The following is a 15,537-nucleotide window of genomic DNA, read 5'->3' as shown; positions in this document are numbered from 1 at the left end:
GTTGGTAACTCCATCAACATTGATAGAATGGTTTGGGTTGGAAGGCACCTCCCGAGGTCATCTTGCTCAACCCCCCTGCAGTCAGCAGGGACATCCTGTGCTAGATCAAGGTCGAGCTTGACCCAGTTAGGAGGATGAGTGACAGAAGCAGCTCAAAATCTACCAAATTTCCTCTTAGAAAGAAAATTTTCATCCTCTACATTGCTTTTGTAGAGTGAAGCTACTAAAAAGAGAGAAGCACTCTCCTTGGACAGCAAAGGTGGTGAAGAGGCAGAGTCTCTCCCCAGACAAAGCTCTGTAACGTCACTACCCTTGCATGGAGCTTCACAAAGGCAGCAGATCAAGGGATATTCTCCTTCCCCTCTACTCTGCCCTGCTGGGATCTCATCTCGAGTACTGCCTTCAGGTTTGGGCTCCCCAGTTGAAGAGGGACAGAGATCTGCTGGAGAGAGCCCATGGGAGGGTGATGAGGATGGTGAGGGGACTACAGCACTGACTAGTGAGGAGAGGCTGAGGGCCCTGGGGCTGCTTAGTCTGGAGAAGAGAAGACTGAGAGAGGATTGAATCAATGTCTATAACCATCTGAGGGCTGGGGGATAGGAGAGGGGGCGACAGGCTCTGCTCACTGCTCCCTGGGATAGGACAAGCAGCAATGGATGGAAGCTGCAGCACAGGAGGTTCCAGCTCAACACAAGGGGGAACTTCTTGCCTGGAAGGGTCCCAGAGCCCTGGCACAGGCTGCCCAGAGAGGCTGTGGAGTCTCCTTCTCTGGACCCTTTGCAGGCCTGTCTGGATGTGTTCTTGTGTGCCCTGAGCTAGGTTGTATGGTTCTGCTCTGGCAGGGGAGTTGAACTGGATAAGCTATTTGGGTCTCTTCCACCCCCTTACATCCTGTGAGCCTGTGGGTTGGGTTGGAAGAGACCTTAAAGATCATCTAGTCCCACTCCCCTGCCAAGGGCATGATGAACTTTACCTGCCAAGGTAAAACCAAGAAGCCTCAACAGCCACTGCTCTCTTTGTCTTCCCTTCCAAGCACAGGCACTACCTCTGTGAACTGTTTCATGCAAATCAAAAGTAATTCTGCCATGTCTTGTGTGACTTCCCAGCCTAAGCTTAGCTTCTAAATGGTCCTAAGGCACCAGGAATCACAGAATGTTAGGGGTTGGAAGGGACCTCCAGAGCTCGTTGGGACTAACCCCCTGCCAGAGCAGGATCACCCAGGGCAGGTTACACAGGAACATATCCAAGTGGGGCTTGAAAGTCTACTCAGAAGGAGACTCCACAACCTCTCTGGGCAGTCTGCTCCAGGCCTCCAGCACCCTCACAGCAAAGAAGTTTCTCCTCATGCTGAGGTGGAACCTCCTGGGTTCCAGCTTGCACCCATAGCCCCTTGTCCTGTCACTGGGCACCACCACATAGAGCCTGGCACCTTCATCCTGAACACCCACTCCTCAGATACTGATAGACAGTGATCAGATCCCCTCTCAGCCTTCTCTTCTCCACACTAAACAGCCTCAGAAGCTGCTCTGCTCACTCTCTCACAAATCCATCACGTAGTAGTCTCCTCACCAGCCTTCTCCAGCTCCATAAACCTCCTCCACACCACCAGCAGTCAGAAAGACGCCGCAGCCGCCAAGCACTAACTCTGGGAGATGAAAAGTCTTCATCTCAGCCTCACAATTCCAGGTTCTAACATAATGCTTGCAATAAGTTTTCTGCCTGTGCTGGAAGCTCCACCTGTCTGATCCCTGCCAGTCCTGACCACATTTGTATTAGGAGAACACACAGCACAGAGTCTCAGCAGAGCTGTTGATCAACACAAATGTTCTCCTCAGAGACTGTTGGCGACATCCATAAACCTCTGAGTGGCAGAGCAATGGCACCAAAAACTTCTGCATTCCCACTGTCTGTGGGATGAAAGCTGGGCAATTAATGCCCAGCCAATGACACCACAAGGAGAAATAAACCAAACAGCTGGTGGTGCATTGCTCCTGCATGCTGCTCCTGACCCATTTACGCTCTCAGTAAAGGCCCAACATGCTGACTCATGTGTGGGAAGAAATGGCATCAATCTGCTCACTGAGGTACAAAACCCCCAGGTTTAATTCCAGTTGATAGGATCAGAGAACCAGGGAGTTGCTCTGGTTGGATAATTTGCCACAACTGGAGGAAAATTCAAATGCACAAATTCCCTTTCTTGGCCTGAGCATGTTCAGTATCTTTATTGATGATCTTGGACCAGGGGATTGAGTCCAGCAGCAGTAAGTTTGCAGATGACACCAAGCTAGGAGCAGTTTCCATTTGTTGGAGGGTAAGAGAGCCCTGCAGAGGGACCTGGCCAGGTTGCATGGGTGGGCAGAGGCCAAGGGGATGATACTGAACAAGGCCAAGTGCAGGGTTCTACACTTTGGCCACAACAACCCCAAGCAGCACTACAGGCTGGGGCCAGAGTGGCTGAGAGCAGCCAGGCAGAGAGGGAGCTGGGGGTGCTGGGAGAGAGGAGCTGAAGCTGAGGCAGCAGTGCCCAGGTGGGCAGCAGAGCCAATGGCATCCTGGGCTGGCTCAGGAACAGTTTCTAGCAGGTAATATTCTAAGTGAAATCCTCATGGATTAGATCATGGGACAGGTGGAAGTTTGGCTGTTGCTAGTTCTCAGCTACCACACAAAGAGTGCATCACACCACCCACTTTGCTGCAGCTGTGTGCTCCCAACAGAAACAAGGCACAGACAGATGTCCTCTAGCAAGCCTCTTAGCAGGTACAACTTAGGAGATTACATCTCCAGCTATTCATTACCACCCTGAACAAGTTATCCTTTCCACATTTCATACCCTCTCAGTGACCATCTGATCCAGCTTACCCAAGGCAGGGTCACTGAAAGCCACTAGTGGCTTAAGCTAAGTTGACTTGGCACTGAAGCACACCAAGGATTTGGCAATCATCTACTTTGAGTTCTGACAGACAAAACTTCCAATCAGAGGCAGAAAATATTCTCAGCTCCTCCTGTTAGCCTGATTGAGGTTTCTCTGCACCCATAGACACCCCTGTGCTACAGAACTACCATCTCAAAAAACATCCACATGGATTGGAAGGATCCAGTCTGCAGAACCAGGATTTGGTCTACATGGATTGGAAGGATCCAGTCTGCAGCAGAACTTGGAGGCTACACTGAAACCCATAGGGACAGAGAACAAAGTACAAGGCACAGGTTGAGGGTGGTGAGACACTGGCACAGGTTGTCCAGGGAGGTTGGGGAGCACAGAAGCACCCAACGTGATCAAAGATCACGTTGGGTGCTTCTGTGCTCCCCAACCTCCCTGGAGCTGTTCAAGGCCAGGTTGGATGAGGTCTTGAGCAACCTGCTCTAGTGGGAAGTGTCCCTACCCATGGCAGAGGGATTGGAACTGGATGATCTTGAAGGTCCCTTCCAACCCAAACCTTTCTATCAAACTACAAATGACTTCTTATGGACCAAACAAATCATAGCAACACCTGAGAGTTTAAAGCACACACATAAGAGGTATTTTGCTTTCCTTCAATCCAGACATTGATTTCATCCAACATTAATCTACTTCATTTTTCTTTTTTAGCACTGTGTGAGAAATCTCACAGGTCACAGAATCACAGAAGTGTTCTGGTTGGGAAAGTCCTCTAAGATCTGCCCAGGGAGGTGGTTGGGGCCCCATTGCTGGAGGTGTTTAAGGCCAGGCTGGATGAGGCTCTGGCCACCCTAGGGTAGGGTGTCCCTGGGCATGGCAGGGAGGTTGGAACTGGCTGATCCTTATGGTGCCTTCCAACCCTCACTGATTCTATGATCACCAAGCCCAACCATCAATATAACACCACCATGGCCACTAAACCATGTCCCAAAGTGCCATGGCCACATGTTTCTTGAACACCCGCAGGGATGGGGACTCCACCACCTCCCTGGCTAACCTATTCCAATGCCTGACATCTGTGAGCAGAGCCAAAGCTATTGAGTTGCCTGTTTGTGTAAGAGAGCATTAACATATTAATTATTACCTACCAGAGGATCTATTTAAATGCAGTTCTTCTTAACACAAAAAGGAGGGGAGGGAAAAGACACAAGGAGAAGCAGACAGTGAACTGAGTCATGTCAGACTCTTTTCTTCCCCACTTTCTCCACTAAAAGTTAAGGTTTTTAACTCAACAGATCGGGTTTGGTATATTTTCTGTTTATCTGTTTTGTCCACTGTATCTCTGCCAGTTGCCCCAGGCAATCAACAAAGCTCTGCTTGTTCAGCCTTTGATCATCTCTGTGCTGGAAGATTAGCATATGCATACTCTCATCCTCCCCTTTATCCTGTTAATAAAGCTCCAAACTCCCTCTGCTGATGTTCAAGAAAGCAATCGGCTCCACAGCCCCCAATGATTTGCCCCCATTCCCTCCTCTGCTCAGGACTTGGAATGCTAACTACTACACATGAGTTGTGTAAGTGCTTATCCAGCAGCCCTCTGAGGAGCAATTCTTACTTGTTTGATGCAGTCCACGTTTGACAGACGTTCCTGGATCAGATTGGCCCAAAGAGCATTGGGAATTTTCTAAAGAAAGAACAAATAAACCCCCCCCCAAAAATCAAATCAAAACAACAACAACAACAAAAGGGCTGAATCTTCACGACTGAGTTCAAAAGGAATTTCACCACTCAGGCACATTCAGGTTAAAGGTGAAGTCAGAAGTGTTCTTTTAAAGAACCAGGTTGGCTCAAGTCCCAGGTTGTTAATGCAACAGAGATTTAATAAGGGCACAAAACTCAGGTTTAAAGGGAAGCTGAACACAAAGCCTGCATCCACCTTTCTGGATTCTTTGCATGCTGCCATGGAAGCAGGGCCACATTCTACACACACCCTGGATGTCAGGCATTGGCACAGGCTGCCCAGGGAGGTGGTGGAGCCCCCAGCCCTGTAGGTGTTGAAGAACTCTGTGGCCATGGCATCTGGGGACAGGGTTTAGTGACCATAGTGGTGTTAGGTTGATGATTGGGATGGATGATTCATAGAATGGGTTGGGTTGGAAGGGACCTTTCAAGATCTCCTAGTTCCAAATCCTTGCCACAGGCAGGGACACCTCCAACCAGCCCAGCTTGCCTCATCCAGCCTAGCTTTGAACACCTCCAGGGAGAGGACATCCCTAACCTCCAGGGGCAACCTGTGCCAGTGTCTCACCTTCCCTCATTGTCAAGAATTTAATTTCTAATATCTATTTTAAATCTCCCCTCCTCAAGCCTCAATTTGTTCAGCCTGGAGATCTTTTCCATCTGGAACAATTCTGTGGTTAAACAAAGTCTGTGTTAGTCAGTTTAACTTTGATAAAGTCTACACCTTTTGGCCACACCAGTCAGAGCAGCTCTTAACTGACTAAACCTTGTCTCAGTCTCATTACTTTGGTCATTAGTGGTAAAATGAATACTCAGGAAAAAATTCTGCAGTCAACTCCTCCACCTCCCAGCTCAAAAAATTCTTTCACCTAACAATGTGAGCTTGACTCTTCGTGGGTCCTTCCCTCTGTTTTCCAACTCAAATCTGAAAGGCATAATCCTAAAAGAGTATTTCTATAGCCTTGTGTTGGCCTTAAAGGATGGAGATAAACACAATGAACCAAGTGGGTGCCTGCACAGGAAGGTTTCAGAACAATCTTCATTATATCCAACCTGGTCCTGAACACCTCCAGGGAGGCTGTGGAGCACAGAAGCACAGAATGTGATCTTTGATTGCATTCTGTGCTCCACAGCCTCCCTGGGCAACCTGTGCCAGTGTCTCACCACCTGCAACCTGTGCCAGTGTCTCACCACCCTCACTGTGAAGAACTCTTTGCTAACATCCAGTTTCAGTCTCCTCTCTGCCACTTTAAACCTATTACCCCTTGTCCTGCCATTAGCAGACCTTGTCAGTAGTCCCTCCCCAGCCTTCTACTACAAAAGTCACTTTAGAGAGGAGAGTGGAAAAAGCTCCCCAAAAAACACAGGTACAAGTCCTCACCTGGCTGTGGAACAGACCAATGTGGTCTAGTCTGGCAGCAGCTTTTGTTTTGTTTCTCTCTACTATCCCCAGTTCTCAGTGGCCTTCCTAATATCTAAGGCAATGTTCAAGTAGGTAGAAGAGAAAAAGGGGAAGGAATTGCTGACTTTCTTGGAAGTCAGCAGGTCCCCCAGGGTGGTGTGTCAAAGCTTCCTGCAGGTCCCGCAGGGTGGTGTGTCAAAGCCTCCTGCAGCCCCCCGCTGCCAGAGCCTGGGTCTGCAGCTTTGAGTCTGTCACCTTCCAAAGGTGCCCCACGCTGCTAGCAGGAGCAGCTCACGTCTTGCTTGCTGCTTTGATGTGTCATGTCAAGACAGGCTAGCAACTGCCAGGGGTCCACTCTGCTAAGCCTTGCCAAGCCAATTTAAACCAAAATCAGACTAACTTCTCTCAGTGCAGAGGCATTCTCAGTCCTCTCTATGGGCTGAAGCTTCTTGCACAAACCCACTCAAGGAGGTGTTTTAGTGCTTTAGGTCCTTCTGCTCTCTGTGGCTCTGTGTTTTAGTGCTTTAGGTCCTTCTGCTCTCTGTGGCTCTGTGTTTTAGTGCTTTAGGTCCTTCAGCTCTCTGTGGCTCTGTGCTTTAGGTCCTTCTGCTCTCTGTGGCTCTGTGCTTTAGTGCTTTAGGTCCTTCTGCTCTCTGTGGCTCTGTGCTTTAGTGCTTTAGGTCCTTCTGCTCTCTGTGGCTCTGTGCTTTAGTGCTTTAGGTCCTTCTGCCCTCTGTGGCTCTGTGCTTTAGTGCTTTAGGTCCTTCTGCTCTCTGTGGCTCTGTGCTTTAGTGCTTTAGGTCCTTCTGCCCTCTGTGGCTCAAGTCCAGTCTCATTTCCTAGTCAGTTTTTCTCCTAAAAGCAGTTGGAACTGGATAATCTTTAAGGTCCCTTCCAACTCAAACCATTCTCTGCATCCATGATGCAAGCCCAGGGCAGATTGAAGTCATTAGGTAATATGCAAACACCTCACCTGCAAATTAGTTCAGCCTTGAGAGCACTCCCACCCCACAAACCCACAATGTTCAGTGATCCCAACTTCTTATTTCATCCACTTAACAGGAAGAGTGAAACATGCAAGAGCTCATCATTAGCCTTTGCTGAAGGAAGGGAAAAAAACACCTGAAGGTGCTTCTGATTAACATTATAATAAGTAGAGATGAGGGAATAATTTGCAATGATTTATCCCAAAATGTAGCCTCTTTTTCTGTTCATGGAATATTCATTGAGAGCTCCTGGTTCTTCAAATGCATTAAACATTCAAAACTGTTGGAGTTCTTTTTTTTTTTTGGCACTGTTTCCTCCCCCCATGCAAAATGATCTCAATTTGCTTCTGAGCAGTCAATATTTCGAATCCCCTACCTGAGCTGTGCTCGTTAGGAAGTGGTCAGGAGTGTGACAGTGAATTGCTGCCTGCTCAGCTTTTAAATGGAGCCTCAGACAAACAATCACCTCTTCTAAAGGCATCTTCCATGAATTCTTGTGCTAGGGAAACTTAAATGCTCTCCAGTTCACTGGGAGAGAAACACAAGGGAAATGTTTGGCTGCATATTCATTGAATGGTTTGGGTCAGAAGATCATCCAATCCCAGCCTTCTGCCATGGGTAGGGGCAGCTTTCACTGGAACAGGTTGCTCAAGGTCTCTCCCAACCTGAACTTGAACATTTCCAGGGAGGGGACATCCACAACCTCTCTGGGCAACCTGTGCCAGTGTCTCCCCACTCTCACTGTAAAGAATTTCTCCCTGATCTCCAGTCTCAATCTGTGTGAACAAACATTTGCAGACCTTTCCACACTGTTTGCGCAGATCTAGTGACAGTGACCTACTGACCTAAAACTGATCAGGGTTGTAGAGAGGTGGGGTTTGGGTTCTTCTCCATATCAGTGAGTGACATGATGAGAGGAAATGGCCTCAGGTTGCACCAGGGGAGGTTTAGGTTGAATCAGTGAAGAAGTTTCTTCTAACAAAGTTGTTCTCAAAGCCTGACACAGGCTGCTCAGGGAGGTGGTCGAATGCTCATCCCTGGAGGTGTTTAAAACAGAGCTGCAGTGCTGAGGGCCATGGTTTGGAACCAAACTTGGTAGAGCTGGAGACTGGTTGGGCTGGAGGTCTTTTCCAAGCAGAACTATTCTATGATTCTATGATTCCATGACCTTTAGCACAGGGTTAATTTAGCCACAGCAACCTTAGACACACAAAATGTTCCTCTAACAACATCAAATTGCGTTATGTGATCTTCACCCCAGACTTCCACAAACACCATCTCTGCTCCTGCTTTCCCCCTTTCCATTTATTAAATTGCTTTGGCCAGGACTGCAACTTTTCAGTGCCCTGAGTGTATCAGAGACAGCTATTGTTGTGCTCCAGAAGAGATATCCAAAGCCTATTAGTGCTAATGGAGGTGATGTATGCTGAAGGAGTCAGGTTTACCCCTCGCTGCAGCACACCCAGGGCTCAGTTAACAGCAGCAGCAGGTTTAGCCAGCAGGCATGAATCAGCAAGGGGAAAGAGAGCCCTTGAGATGGCAGTTTGGCTACATTCTGAGTCACTGCAAAGCTTGCATTGATTTAAGGGAAGCAAGGAGTTCTCCTAGTTGTAATGACAGGATGAGGAGGAATGGGGTTAAACTGGCAGAGGGGAGATTAGGATGTTAGGAAGAAGTTGTTTGCAGTGAGGGGGGTGAGACACTGGCACAGGTTGCCCAGGGAGGTTGTGGAGCACAGAAGCACAGAATGTGGTCAAAGATCACATTCTGTGCTTCTGTGCTCCATAACCTACCTGCAGGTGTTCAGGACCAGTTTGGATGAGGCCTTGAGCAACCTGTTCTAGTGGGAGGTGTCCCTGCCTATGGCAGGGGGTTGGAACTGGCTGAGCTTTGAGGTCCCTTCCAACCTAAACCATTCTACGATTCTATTTTTAGGAGCTGCACTAAAGAATCCAACTGATAGAAAAGAAGCAAATCAAGCTGATAGAGAAGAACAAAAGAACTGGTTCAGTGATAATGGTCTTTCAGCATCTAAGATCTCAAACTCAAAGTAAACTGCTCAGTGCTAAACTGTCTGGAGAGCAGAAGGCTCCCAGGTAACCTTATTGTGGCCTTTCAGTATCTTAAGGGGGCTACATGAAAGCTGGGGAGGGACTTTTTAGGCTGTCAGGGAGCGACAAAACAAAGCTGGAAATGGGGAGATTCAGACTGGATGTTAGGGAGAAGTTCTTCAGCAGGAGTGTGGTGAGAGCCTGGAAGAGGTTGCCCAGGGAGGTGGTGGAAGCCTCCTCCCTGGAGGTGTTTAAGGCCAGGCTGGATGAGGTTCTGGCCAGCCTGATCTAATGTGAGGTGTCCCTGGGCATGGCAGGGGGCTTGAAACTGGATAATTCTTGTGGGTCCTTCCAACCCTGACTGATTCTATGCTTCTAACCCACCATCATTTTCCGCTCTTCATGGTGCTCCTTGCTACCTGATTAGCCTTGACACTTCTGGCTTTCATCTTCTGCACCATCCATCTTTTTAAATCAAATAAGCCCAAAAGGACATCCTTGAAAGTGCATCTCTATAGTCTGAAATATGGTAATAATTGCAGTAATTAAACCAAAGGGAATTTTTGTTTGAAATTCTCCCCCCCCTCCAACTCAGGATGTGTGAAACCCAGCAAAACAATCTGCCAGAATTAGAACCAAGACTTCCAAGGACATAATCTCCACAAAGAATCTTTTTTTCTGTCAGCCCAGCCAGAAGCAAAACCTTTTTGCCAGTAGGTTGAGTCAGTTCAATCACAGAATCACAGAACTAACCAGGTTGGAAAAGACCTCTAAGATCATAGAGTCCAACCTATCACCTAACCCCTTCTAATTAACTAACCCATGGCACTGCCTCATGCAGCCTCCTCTGAAACACCTCCAATGAGCTCTTTGCTCTCAGATCTTTAAGCACATTACTTGAGGCATCTCTAAACTTCATTCACTAATTCAGTCTCCTAATCACCTTTCAGCCCAATCTTCTATGGAACCCCCCTGAATTTCTGTATCACACCAGTTTCCACCTCAGCAGAGTGTGACTCTGTTGGCCAATTCCAGCCAAATTTAGCAGGGCTGTAGAATTCTCACAGCTATGAAACTGGTTCCATTTTGATGAAAATAACTGAGGAGGGAGGGGGGAAATAAAACCACTCAACTTATGTTTGTGAACTTGCTAGAGTCAGTCACAGAAAGGCAGACTCCATCCATGGAGCACCTTGGTACCTGGAGAAAGGAATCAGCTCAAAGGGGCAGCAACCAGCAGCAGAGATGCTTCTGTGGGAGTATTCAGAATACTCTTTTGACCTGTTTTTCTGATCTCCTTGTCAGCAGCCTTTGGTACCAATTGAAATGTTGATCTCATCACAGAATCCTGGAATCATTTTGGTTGGAAGAGACATCCAAGATCACTGAGTCCCACCTTCAGCTCAACACCATCATGGCCACTAAACCATGCCCCAAAGTGCCACATCCACCTGAACAGACTCCACCAGTTCCCTGGGCAGCCTGTACCAATCCTTGACCACTTTTGAGCAAGGAAATTGTTCCTTAAACCTCTCCTGGCACAATTTCAGGCCATTTCCTCTCCTTCTATCACCTGTTAACAGAGAGAAGAGAGTGGAAAACGATCCTAAGACTAACTCCTAACGCATGAGTAACTCCACAATGAAGCAGGAATGGATTTAGAAACCTGTTTGGAGCAAACCTCGAGTTGGGTGGAGCTTACCAACCCAAAACTAAAGGAGATCTAGCAGGTTTATAGAGGTTCTCCTCCCCCTCTACCTGGTGAGATCACATCTGAGCACTGTGTCCAGGTTTGGGCTCCCCAGTTTAACAGAGGCAGAGATCTGCTGGAAAGAGTCCAACAGAGGCTACAAGGATGATGATGGGACTGAGAGCCCTGGGGCTGTTTAGTCTGGAGAAGAGGAGGCAGAGATGGGATCTGAAGATGGTATCTGATCAATGCCCATAAATATCTGAGGGGTGGGTGTCAGGATGAAGGTGCCAGGCTCTTTCTGGTGGTGCTCAGTGACAGGCTGTGAGTGCATGCCAGAACCCAGGAGGTTCCACTTCAACATGAGGAGAAACTTCTTTACTGTGAGGGTGACAGAGCCCTGGAGCAGGCTACCCAGAAAGATTGTGGAGTCTCCTCCTCTGGAGACTTTCCAAACCCACCTGGATGCATTTCTGTGTGACCTGCCCTGGGTGAACCTGCTCTGGCACAGGGGTTGACTCAATCTCTAGAGGTCCCTTCCAACCCCTTCCATTCTACCATTCTATGATTCTACAATGCTGTGATCTTTATCTTTGTTCATTCCTTGTCTTTTCAGAGGTTGCTCCTCTCTGAAAGCCCCTGCACCTACAGACACGCAAACCAATCTACAAACCAAGCAGCCAGCAGAGGATTTACTCTGATCTGCTCAACTCAAAGCAGTGGAAAGCAGGGGAATGCAAAATAATTCCTCTTCTGTGAAATGAGAATGACTATTACTATATTCTCTTACCTCTTTTCTTTCCTTATATGCCTTTGCTTCTTTTGTCAGTGCTAATACTTCCTTGAATAACAAAGTCTCCTGAGAGATGCGTACAGCATTCAAGTGTTTACAAAGCCACAGTGCCTGATGAAAGGAGGGAAGGGAGAAAGGGAAAAAAAAGTCAATAAAAAAGCACAAGTTGAAATATCTGGAAAGAAAATGAAGCTTTTTGCTTGGGGTTTTTGGTTGGCTTTTCTTTCTCTCAGAAGCTGGAGAAAGGAAACATTTTTCCAGCCTTGCAGATTATCTGTGCGACCGCAAGCAGCTTCTTACAGAGATGGTTAAGAGACTCCAGCTTTGAGCAGGATCTTTTTCATCTGCTGCACTGTAATACAGATTGGGAAGAAGAAAGATTTCCTCCCAGCATCCAAGTTTGTTTAAGGGTGACGTAGGATCCCTCAAACTACCACAACCACTGTCCCCTGCTCTTCTTGTGGTCAGCTTTCACAGCATCACTGAATTTCTTAGATTGGAAAAGCCCTTCAAGATCACTGACTCCAATCATTAGTTTCACACTGGCAAGTCCTTGACTAAACCAAAGCCCTCAGCACAACATCTCATCACTATGAATGGCTATGGTTGGAAATGACCACCAGGATCAGCCAGTCCAACCTCCACCCCAGCATCCTTCATCACTAGACCCTAGCCTCAAGCACCACAGCCTTTTTAAACACCTCCAGGGATGGCAACTCCACCACCTCCCTGGGCAGCCTGTGCCAGTGCCTGACCACCTGCTCAGGAAAGAACTTCCTCCCACATCCAACCTAAACCTCCCCTGACCCAACTTGAGGCCATTTCCTCTTGTCATTAGTAATTCAGGTGAAGAGACCAGCTCCAGCCTCACTACAACCTCCTTTTAAGCAGCTGCAGAGGGCAATAAGGTCCCCTCTCAGCCTCCTCTTCTCCAGACTAAACAGCTCTGCTTCACATGCAGCTTGGAGTACCTCCCTGGAGATACTCAAGACCAGGTTGGATGATGTCTTGAGCAACCTGTTCTAGTGTGAGGTGTCCCTGCCCATGGCAGAGGGGTTAAAACTGGCTGATCCTTGTGGTCCCTTCCAACCTTGACTGATTCTATGATTTTATGAACTGCCTCAAGCTGCCACTGGGTAGGTTTAGACTGGACATTAGGAAGAACTTTTTCACCAGCAAGAGTGGTCTGGCACTGGATTGAGCTGCCCAGGGAGGTGGTGGAGTCACCAACCCTGGATGTGTTTCGAGGTGGTTTAGATGTGATGCTTGGGGACATGGTTTAGGGGTGAGCTTTGTAGAGAAGGGCTCTTGGTTGAACTCTATGATCTTGAGGGTCTTTTCCAGTCTGAATGCTTCAGTGATTCTGCAGTGTAATACACAAGAGTATCCCTTAGGAATTCCACCCTTCCACCTGTCCTCTGATGAGATGATGCCCAAAAGTATTTCCCCATAACAAAACCCACCCAAGCAGGGAGCTCAGCAGGGAGGCAAAAGTGGACAGCAACAGAACACTGAAGGTAGTCTACTTACAACTGTAGTTTTCCCAGAAGCAGGTGGACCAAGAACACAAATCCTTGGAGCTATGAAACAAGAATATGGGAATATCAGCATGTAAAGGAGCAAAATCCCAACAGGTTTGCTACCACTGAATCACAGAATGGTTTAGGTTGGAAGGGACCCCAAAGCTCAGCCAGTTCCATTCTGTGATCCTGTGCTCCACAACCTCCCTGGGCAACCTGTGCCAGTGTCTCACCACCTTCATTGCAAAGAACTTCTTCCTAACACCCACTTTCAATCTCCCCTCTGCAATTTCAAACCCATTCCTCTTCCTCCTATCATTCCCAGACCTTGTCAATAGTCCCTTCCCAGCTGTCCTGTAGTCCCCTTCAGATCCTGGAAGGCAATTCCAAGGTCTCCTCCAAGCCTTCTCTTCTCCAGGCTGCACAGCTCCAACTCTCTCAGCCTGTCCTCAGGGCAGAGCTGCTGCAGCCCTCTGAGTATCTTGGTGGCCTCCTCTGGACTGACTCCAACACTTCCTTGTCCTGCTTGTGCTGGGGGCTCCAGAACTGCACACAGGACTGCAGGTGGGGTCTGAGGAGAGCAGAGCCAAGGGGCAGAATCCTCTCCCTTGCCCTGCTGGCCACACTACTCCAGGCTGGAAGAGACTTCCAAGCTCATCCAGCACAACCTAGCACCCAGCCCTGCCCAATCAACCAGACCATGGCACTAAGTGCCCCAGCCAGGCTTGGCTTCAACACCTCCAGCCACAAAGACTCCACCACCTCCCTGGGCAGCCCATTCCAATGCCAATCACTCTCTCTGCCAGGAACTTCCTCCTAACATCCAGCCTGGACCTGCCCTGGCACAGCTTGAGGCTGTGTCCTCTTCTTCTGTCTCTGGCTGCCTGGCAGCAGAGCCCAACCCCACCTGGCTACAGCCTCCCTGCAGGCAGCAATGAGCTCTGCCCTGAGCCTCCTCTGCTGCAGGCTGCACACCCCCAGCTCCCTCAGCCTCTCCTCACAGGGCTCTGCTCCAGGCCCCTCCCCAGCTTTGGCGCCCTCCTCTGGACACCTTCCAGTACTGCAACATCTCTCTTGACTTGAGGAGCCCAGCACTGGACACAGCACTCAAGGTGTGGCCTGAGCAGTGCTGAGCACAGGGGCAGAAGAACAATGAAGCTTTACACACACTGGGCAGGTGCAATTTTGAAAGCACACATGAAACCCAAATTACAGCTTCCTCTGGACAAAGTTGCCTGACTTGGAAGCTTTAAGCATAGAATCACAGAAGTATAGAACCAACCAGGTTGGAAGAGACCTCCCTCCCCCACCCCAACTTTATTGGTTCCTGCAAGCGCAACAGAACAAGTACACAATGTAGGAAAACCACTTTAAAAGGATACATCAGCTGGGTTTAGCAGCTCTTTTCTTTCAGCTGTAATGTGATTATTAAATCCTAGGGTGGCTGTTTGGGTTTTCTTCTTCTTCTATTTCTTTTTTTTTTTTTAAGCTAACACCTTGAAACTGCAGCCTGGTCCTCAGGAATTATTTATAACCAGCGTCATAAGAAGAGTGCTGGGGTGCCAACACTAATCAACTTCTTCAAACCACTTCAAAGAAAATCAAAAAACCTTTCCATCCACAGATCCTTTTGAGGTTTAACTAGGAGCATGATTTAAAATTCACAAGAAAAACCCTTAGGTATTGAAGCTTTAATACACAGCTTTCTTGGACAAACGTTTGATAAAGAAACGCAACAGCCCATTCTATACAGCAGCTTCGTGCTTTAATATTGCCCAGGGCTACTGTAAATGCTCACTTTGTACTAAATCTGCTTTTCTCTCTGCTTAGTGGCTGGCAGCAGATGGGGCAGCCTAATTCACTGCTTTGCTCATTTGCACACTCAGAAGAAGTCACCTAAAGAGTTCTCCCCAAACATACGACACCAGGGCGCAAGCAGGGCACGGCCGCGTGTAATGGTTAACCTGCTGCCAGCAGTCAGCAGGCAGGGTTCAGGGGTTGGGGGGGGCTGAAGAAGCAGCTAAATGGGGTCAGGAAAATGGAGAAAGTGTCTTTTCCTCTGGTAAGGAATCCTATTTTGTTCCACAGTGAGATCATAAAGTCACAGAACTGTTTGGGTTGGAAAAGATCTCCGAGATGATTCAGTCCAACCTAGATGGTTCAAAGTGGATGTTAGGAAAGAGTTCTTGACAGTGAGGGTGGTGAGACACTGGCACAGGTTGAGGGTGGTGAGACACTGGCACAGGTTGAGGGTGCTGAGACACTGGCACAGGTTGCCCAGGGAGGTTGTGGAGCACAGAAGCACCCAACGTGATCAAAGATCACGTTGGGTGCTTCTGTGCTCCACAACCTCCCTGCAGGTGTTCAGGACCAGGTTGGATGAGGCCTTGAGCACCTTGTTCTTGTGGGAGGTGTCCCTGCATGTCCAGAGGATAGAGAATCACTGAATTGTTTTGGTTGGAAAAGACCTCTATGAT

General features: G+C 48.3%; 1 protein-coding gene across 4 annotated transcripts in view; it reads right to left on the bottom strand.

Moving 5' to 3' along the window:
• AK8 (adenylate kinase 8) overlaps nt 1-15,537 on the bottom strand; it is an 88,583-nt gene that overhangs the window by 67,980 nt on the left and 5,066 nt on the right. For 3 of the 4 annotated variants that reach the window (XM_064171552.1, XM_064171551.1, XM_064171554.1), the window contains exons 3-5: nt 13,071-13,120; nt 11,538-11,651; nt 4,494-4,562 (exon numbers count right to left, since the gene is read on the bottom strand). In XM_064171552.1, the coding sequence (XP_064027622.1) occupies nt 4,494-4,562; nt 11,538-11,651; nt 13,071-13,120 (233 nt within the window). The remainder of the gene's footprint in view (nt 1-4,493; nt 4,563-11,537; nt 11,652-13,070; nt 13,121-15,537) is intronic. The other variant, XM_064171553.1, reaches the window with a different exon arrangement.

This window comes from Pogoniulus pusillus, chromosome 35, assembly GCF_015220805.1.
Source record: "Pogoniulus pusillus isolate bPogPus1 chromosome 35, bPogPus1.pri, whole genome shotgun sequence".
Taxonomy (NCBI): Eukaryota; Metazoa; Chordata; class Aves; order Piciformes; family Lybiidae; genus Pogoniulus; species Pogoniulus pusillus.
The sequence above is the reverse complement of the archived record's forward strand: the minus strand, read 5'-3'. Positions and strand labels throughout refer to the sequence as shown.